Below are 7775 nucleotides of genomic sequence, written 5' to 3'. Positions count from 1 at the left end.
TATGTGAGAGAGACTCCTGGGTGAGGTGGGCCCATGTGGGCGTGGTGGTGTTTGTGTATCTGTGAGTAACCTCCGGAGTCTCTCAGCTTGCTCTTCCCTCTGAATGAGTTCCAAGCATTCATCTACCGCACAAAGGATAAAGGGACATGAGGTCAGAGAAAGGCTTAGGGGCTTCCCTACCTTCCCAAAAAAGGTTTAGGTGTAGACTGGTCACTAGAAGGAGGAAGTGGAGGACTCTTTAAGACTGGCAGACCTGGATCTCAAAGGCCCCCAGGCCATGACTTGACCCCCAGGAAGTCCCACATCTTGACTAGCTGTCCTAAGGCTGCGCTTGAATGTCTCTTGGGTCTAAGAACACACTGCCTCTTCGGGGGCCACTTCTTGCTGGGACAGCTCTGAAGGTCAGAAAGCCCTTCCTTCTCACACACATTTGTCTCTGTGATGGCTACCCACCTGTCTTCAGAGAAGGGAGGAGGCCCAGGGGAAAGCATGGTCTGAGTCAAGCCTTCCTGGACTGGAGCTTCTGGTTCTAAGCCCTCTGGTTTGTCTGTCTCCCTGGGGGTTGGACTGTGACCTAGGAATCTGGGGCAGAGGAGATGCATGTGGCCTGATCCCAGAGAATGGACAAAAATAAACTGAAAAAGATCTGGGTCTCTGGTGGTCATACCCATACACCCAGATCTTCAGTGTGCACCCACGCACATGTACACCCCGTCCCCTCCATGGCTAAACCTCTCCTACTCCTTGGGAACTGGCATCTGAACACTGAGAAATAAGAAGGTTCAGAGGGCTGACCAGCTTCCCACCATGGGAGCAGTTCCAGACCAACTCAGACCCCACCTGAGCAGGTGGAGTGGGAAGGATTGTGGAAGCAAATATGTCCATAAGCCAAGAACTGACGTCTCAGCAGGCCCTTTCCTATCCTGTCTGTCTCTGGCTATCCCGCCACCCCTGCGCCTGGAGACAAAGCATTCCACTCACTTACCACTTCTCGAACTCCTCCTCTGACCACCAGCCTGCCCAGGACTCATATGCAAATCACTGGCCTCTGCTTCAACACCTAAAATGTCAGCTAACCAAGGGCAAGGTTTTCATTCACTTTATTCACTACTCTTGGTGCCTGGAAGAGGGCTTTGTCCATAGAAGGTGCCCATCAAATATTTAAATACTTGTTGAATGAATACCCACTGGGCACTTTCATTTACTTTTCTCTAAATTAAATATTTACCAGAAAGGTTGACGGTCCCCACTTCATTCACTGATTCATCAAACAGTGAGCTTTTGCCATGTGCCAGGCGCATGGTGCCTCATTATGACTTGGAGGAATCTCCCGCGGCCCAGAAAGACAGGTGAACTGCCAAGGTCACACAGCGTATCATTGGCAGAGGAGGACAGGGGCCCCTGCTCCTTGGCCTCCAGAGAGCAGATTTCTTTCCATGACACCACAGGCTTGTGATTGCAAAGCAGGGCAGACTGGCAGCACACATCAGCTGGGCGCCAGGCCGCGGGGCACTGTGGGGCTGTTCTGAGGGACAGATGAGCGCCTTGCAGCCAGCTGCTTTAGGTGAGGGCCCTGGTGAGGGCTGGAGGGCTTCCGGCGTCACAGCCAGTGCGGGCTCCGCCAGGAGAGGGCGCCCGCGACTTGCCAGGGCCTGTGCCCTCCCAACCCAGGCCCGCACACTCCTCCCCACACCTCAGCAAAAGCCCCCATTATGGTCATTCAACCAGGAGAGAACAAGCCACGTTCCAGGCTCTGTGCCAGGCCCTTTTAAATAGTTAATATTTGTTTTAATATTTAATATAATAATTTAAAGCCATCACAACAACCTAAGTCAGATCATGTAATTCCTCGGCTCAGAATCCTCTGAGATGGCTTCTCATTTCACTAGGAATAAAAGGGTCATGGCCTACAAGATGCTAGGCCATCTGGCCCCCGCTGCCTGTCTGACCTCATGTCCCTCTAGCTCCCCCACACTCTCCCAGCCCTGCTCTTCTGGAGCCTACAGGGCATATGCTTCCTGGAGCAGTCCTGCCCAGACTTCTGCTCCGTTTGCCTCCTCACCCCTTTGGCTCAACAATTCCTGGTGAGGCCAATTCCTACCACTCTGTTCCAAAGTGCAAGCCCCCATCACACTCCCATCTCCCGTGTGTGTGTGAAGTCACTTCAGTTGTGTCCAACTCTTTGTGATGCTGTGGACTGTAGCCCACCAGGTTCCTCTGTCCATAGGATTCTCCAGGCAACAATACTGGAATAGGTTGCCATTTCCTCCTCCAGGGGATCTTTCTGACCCAGGGATCGAACCCAAGTTTCCTGAGCCTCCTGCATTGGCAGGTGGATCCTTTACCAATAGTGCCACCTGGGAAGTACTCCCTCCCATCTCCCTTACCCTGCTTCATTGCCCCAGAATACTTATCTTCTACTGATCTTTATAATTTGTTTCTCTATAGTTGTCTCCTTCCTTGAGTATAAGCAACACGGGGGTAGGAACCCTCTGTTTCTTTTTTAAAATTTGTTTATTTATTTTTGGCTGCACTGGGTCTTTGTTGCTGTGTGCAGGCAGTCTTTCTCTGATTGAGGCCAGTTGGGGCTACTCTCTTGTTGTGGTGCCTGGGCTTTTCCTTGTGGCGGCTTCCCTTGTTGAGGAACTCAGGCTCGAGAGCACAGGCTCTGGAAGTTGTGGCATGGGATTCGCTGCCCTTCGGCAAATGGAAATCTTCCTGGACTAGGGATCAAACCCATGTCCCCTGCATTGGCAGGCGGATTCCCAATGACTGGATCACCAGGGAGGTCTCCTTTGTCTGTTTTGTTCGCTGCTATTTCTCTAGAGGCCAGCACAGTGCTGGGCACACAGGAGGAACTAAAAAAATGTTTGTTGAATGAATGAATAAACCCTGAGTTGGGCTACTCCAATTTATAGTTGAGGAAACTGAGGCTGAGAGATGTTAAATAACTTGATCAAGATCACAGAGTTAATTTATTCAACCAACCAGCCGACGTTTATTTGCAGACCACCTACTACATTCCATGCAAATTGTTGAGGCATAGTGCTAGAAAGTTTTGGGTTATTGGTTTTTAAAAAATAGTCTCAAATCTTTCTTTTAGTCTTGGTGTTCCATGTGCTTACAATGTCTTCCCCACCTCCCCATTTTTACTTTATAGAATTCAATTTACGTTTGAGAATTCAACATCTGTGGGTGCCTGAGTTGGTGGAGGGGGCATGGTTGACTATGAAGGAGACGCTCAGGCCCATCTTTAGGGTGATGAGACTGTTCTGTACGGTCCTGGGGAACCAGGTGCACAGTCGTCCGCATTTGTCAAAACCAGCAGAACTGTACATCACGAAAAGTAAGCGTTAATGTACGTAAACTAAAGCCAGAGATTTAATTCCTCAAGGCTCTCATCCCTGTAGACATAATCCAGTGTTTACATGGTTTCTTCTCTGCCCTCTCCGTGTACACATAGACACAAGCACACTTTCTTGAGCCTCCCAGAATGACAGTGGGGGTGGGGAGGGTTGGCAGGGAGGGAAAAGGGTAACTTTCTCCATCTAATGACTCCCAGCTCCTCCCTGCTTTTCCCAGGCTTCATCCCTCAGGGCTCAAGGTCAGATCTGGTTCTCTCACCTAAACTTTTTTAAAGCTTTTTATTTTGAGATCATTGTAGATTCACATGCAGTTATAAGAAACAGTACAGAGAGACCCTGTGTATCATTTACCTGGTTTCCTAGAATGGTAACATCTTAGATAACTCTAGTACAGTATCACAGCCAGGAAACTGCCATTGATGCAGTCCACCATCTTCTTCAGATTTTGTCAGTTTATGCACTCATGTGTGTGTGTGTGTGCGCGCGCGCGTGCAGGTATTTGGTTTTATGAAATTTTATTACATGTGTAGACTCACATGACTACCACCAGAGTTAAGACACAGATCGTCTCATTATATAAGTCTCACTTAGACTTTTAAAAGCAATAATGTCTTCGCTTGATGTTTCTCAAAGTACAGCTCTCAGGTGCATCAGAGTCACTGGGCCAATTCCTGCCCCCTCCCAGGAATGGAGCTCTCTGGGAGTGGAGCTCGGAAAGCTGTGCTTTTAACAGAGGCCCATGGACGGCAGGCCATGGGGTCGCAAAGAGTCAGACACGATGGAAGCGACCCAGCACAGTACACAATACTTTAAGAACCACAGGTTCTAACGGGCTCCCAAGTCTTCCATCTCAAATCCACCCTCCCCACTGTGGCTGCCAGAGGGATCCTTCTAAAAAACAATTCTGACCATATTATCCTACTGCTTAATGCCCTGCAGTGCCCTACTCACGTCCCCCCACCCCCCACCCCAGGGCCATCAGGATAGAGACCTTAGGGAGCAAAGGTCCTCCTGTTAGGACTCACCCACTGCGGTTCAATCCTTGCAGACTCCTCTGATTCTCCTTTTGGCTTCGCTGGGTGGCCTATGAGATCTTCCTTCCCCTACCATAGCTCAAACCCTGTGCACTTGGCAATCAAAGTGCGAGTTCTAACCACTGGACCGCCAAAGAATTCCCCAGACTCCTCTCATTCTTAGCACACATCATCTACTTTCATCATGCTCTGATTTGGGTCATGCTGTTCCCTCTGCCTGGAACGACCTTCCCACTCCTCTCTGCCTGTTGCAACTCTGTACAACGACTCAGTTCTTACAAATGAAGATGTGGAGGTTGAGAGGGGTTTGATGTCACCCAGCAAGTAAGGGCAGGGACTAGCTGGGGGCTGGTCCACCTGACTCCCTGCTCCAGGTCTTACTGTTCACCACGGCTGTCAAGGAGGCTGGGGGAAGCCACTGGTCCCTCTTGCCCAGCCTCTGCTCACCTCCACTTGGGCCTGCTTGCCCATCTGCCTCTCAGAGGTCTCACCCAGGACCTTCTCTCTCTCTCTCTCCCCCAGCCGCGTGGGGCTGGGAATCAGAGACCCAGGAGGAGGGAGGAAGGGAAATGGGATTTAGCCCAAGGGTAACCCGACTCCATGAGTGGGTGGCTAGGGGGCGGGGCACACCACAGGGTAGGGGGCTTGGAAAAGGCCTCAGGGACCCGTATAAGCCAAGGGGGTGGGGGCGACGGGGACTCCTAAAGGAGGGAGAAGAAGCAGAGCAGAGTCCAAGTCCCCTCCTCTGCTGCCCCCTCCCTCCACTGCTCCCTCGCAACCCGAGCCGGGGGGCCTAAAAATAGCCCCCGAGGCGCAACCGCGGCCGCCCCGGTGACCTTCTGGGTAGCACAGGCCGAAGGCGGGCGGGCGGCAGGAAGGCAGGGCGCCGGCCCCCCAGGACTCATCTCCCAGGGCAACATCCCCCGGGTGCCCCCGTGGCCGTCCAGTTCCGGCGTCTCCCCAGCTCAACTCGCAGAGGCCATGCAGAAAGCCCGGGGCACGCGAGGCGAGGACGCGGGCACGAGGGCACCCCCCAGCCCCAGGGTGCCCCCGAAGAGGGCCAAAGTGGGGGCCGGCGGAGGGGCGGCGGCCGCGGTGGCCGGGGCGCCGGTCTTCCTGCGGCCCCTGAAGGACGCGGCGGTGTCTGCGGGCAGCGACGTGCGGCTGCGGGTGGTAGTGAGCGGGACGCCCCAGCCCAGCCTCAGCTGGTTCCGGGATGGGCAGCGCTTGCCCCCGCCGGCCCCCGAGCCCAGCTGCCTGTGGCTGCGGAGCTGCGGGCCGCGGGATGCCGGCGTGTACAGCTGCAGGGCCCAGAACCAGCGGGGCCAGGCCTCCTGCGAGGCGGTTCTCACCGTGCTGGAGGTCGGAGGTAATGCGGAGGTGGGGGCCAAGCCGGGGGGAGGGGGTGCTCATAGGTAGAGAAGGTTACCCTGGCCGCCGCTCGGTGGAGGCATCTGCTCATCCAGCCTTTTCCTGGGTGCTCTGGCTTCTCAGATGTGCTGACCCAGGAGTGCCCGTCAAGAGGAAAGTGCAGGGAAAGTGGGTGTCAAGGTAGAGAGGCTCCCCACAGGAAGGTCAGAGGTTAAGGGTCAGCGTTTGGTAAGCCAAGCCTGAGCTCCATTCAGGCCTCTCTGAGCACTGCATAGTGGGAACCCTCCTAATTTCCCTGTAGAGAGGGGCCTCCTGGGGAAACTGTTCTCACCAGCTCTGATAATTTAGACTCGGAATCTGCCTCTTCAGACATGCCTGCATGTCTGAAGGAGGAGGTGGGCTCCCCTGGTCTGGCTGTGGTGTTGAGGGGATGGGTCAGAACTCCTCATAGTCCATTGCCAGGGCAGGTTGGTGTGGTCAGCACTAGGCTGGAAGGGGCCAGTGGGTGGACATGTACGGATAGGGTGCAGAGCAGCAGGATAGAGTGCAGAGCAGCAGGAGGTAGAGCCTGGATTGGGGGTTCCCAGCACATATGGAGGGGAGTGCCTGAGAATCCACACGCAAGCCTGCCGTGTGCATGTGCACGGGCGGGCAGTGCAGGGGTCTGGTGGTGCCAGCAGATGAGGGGCTTGTGGAATTGGTATGGGAAGTGCATGGGCCATGTCTCCCCCAGGTTCAGAGGGCATGGAAGGGGGCATGGCCCTGCCTGTATCTGTGAAGGAGTTGGTGATGGTCCTAGGTGGAAGGGAAGGGGCATAAGACTGGGCCCTGTGCTCAGGGTCCTGCTGGGGCTGGTGTGGGTGCAGGCCAGGGCCAAATCTCCTTGGGTCAGTGTTTTAGGCTTCCTTTTTGACTTCCTCAGCCCCTAAACCAGTTCTTCTCTAGGCTGAAGACAGAATCTCAGCAGACTGAGTCTTACGAAATAGAATTCTGAGGAAGAAAGCTGCAACTGGGGGAGATGGCAAAGAGCTTGGAGATCATGAGTTTGTCCTGGAGTGAGAGGGAATTCTCACTCTGGCTGGGTAGTGTCATGTAGGGGGACTGCTGAGGGGCTGAGGAGGAGGCATACCATGCTCCCCGGGTATAGCAAGCTGCACAGCTCCAGCATCCTGAAGGAACTCAGCAGCTGGAGGGTAAAGAAGGCTGCAGGGTGCAGCTGCGGGAGCTGGAGAGGAGGCTCAGCCTCCCTCTGCCAGCATCTCCACTCTCTCCCTAGCTCTGCCCTGCCCACCTTCCTCTTCAATGATCGAGAGGGCCGAGGCTGGCTTGTCTTGGTTGGCTTCACACCTGGCCAGGTACAGGCTTTCCTCGCACTCACTCTGGGGTTGGGGCTGGGGCTCGTCCTGGCAGAACTCTGAGCTGGGGGAAGATGGGACTCCTTGAGGGCCTTTGTTCAGGGGCAAAGGGGGCTGAAAACAGAACATAAATAAAGGCACAATCGATAAGTTGATGTGAACACAACTTGGAGGAGAGAGATACGGGACAGAGAGAAGTGCTGAGAAGGATCCTAGTATCATTATGTTTGTTTAGAGTCAGAAAGTACCACAGAGAACTGCAGGTCCACAGGCTGCAGCTTTAAGGGTGAGGATGCTGTGGTCCAGAACAGAGTGGGAGGTCACGACTAGCTGTCTGCTTAAAGACAAACAGCTAGTTATGCCCATCCCAGATCTCAGAACCCAGTCCTCTGAGTTTGGGCTCTGGGGGCTTTTTTTACCTCTTAAGTTCTGGAGGGAGGAGAAAGAAAAGGGAGAAGGAGCTGTCTGTCGTATGGAGAGCCTTTCTGAAGATGAGAACCTCCTTGCCTGCCTTGGTCCCCCAGAGTGGGAAGAGTGACAGGATGCTAGAGCCCCCCCCAGCCCCTCTGGAATCCAGGTGGCAGGGTCAGCAGATCTGAGCCCTGGCTGGACATACCTAGCCAGAGGCCAGGAGGCCGGTCTGCAGGCTG

General features: G+C 54.2%; 1 protein-coding gene across 6 annotated transcripts in view; it reads left to right on the top strand.

The window, feature by feature from the left end:
• SPEG (SPEG complex locus) overlaps window positions 5243-7775 on the top strand; it is a 58460-nt gene continuing 55927 nt past the window's right edge. For 5 of the 6 annotated variants that reach the window (XM_018058966.1, XM_018058965.1, XM_018058973.1 and 2 more), the window contains exon 1: window positions 5243-5768. In XM_018058966.1, the coding sequence (XP_017914455.1) occupies window positions 5381-5768 (388 nt within the window). In that variant the 5' untranslated portion in view covers window positions 5243-5380. The remainder of the gene's footprint in view (window positions 5769-7775) is intronic. The other variant, XM_018058962.1, reaches the window with a different exon arrangement.

The sequence above is a fragment of the Capra hircus genome, chromosome 2 (genome assembly GCF_001704415.2).
Source record: "Capra hircus breed San Clemente chromosome 2, ASM170441v1, whole genome shotgun sequence".
NCBI classification, from domain to species: domain Eukaryota; kingdom Metazoa; phylum Chordata; class Mammalia; order Artiodactyla; family Bovidae; genus Capra; species Capra hircus.
Note: the sequence above shows the minus strand (reverse complement) of the source record. Positions and strands in the feature narration are given on the sequence as shown.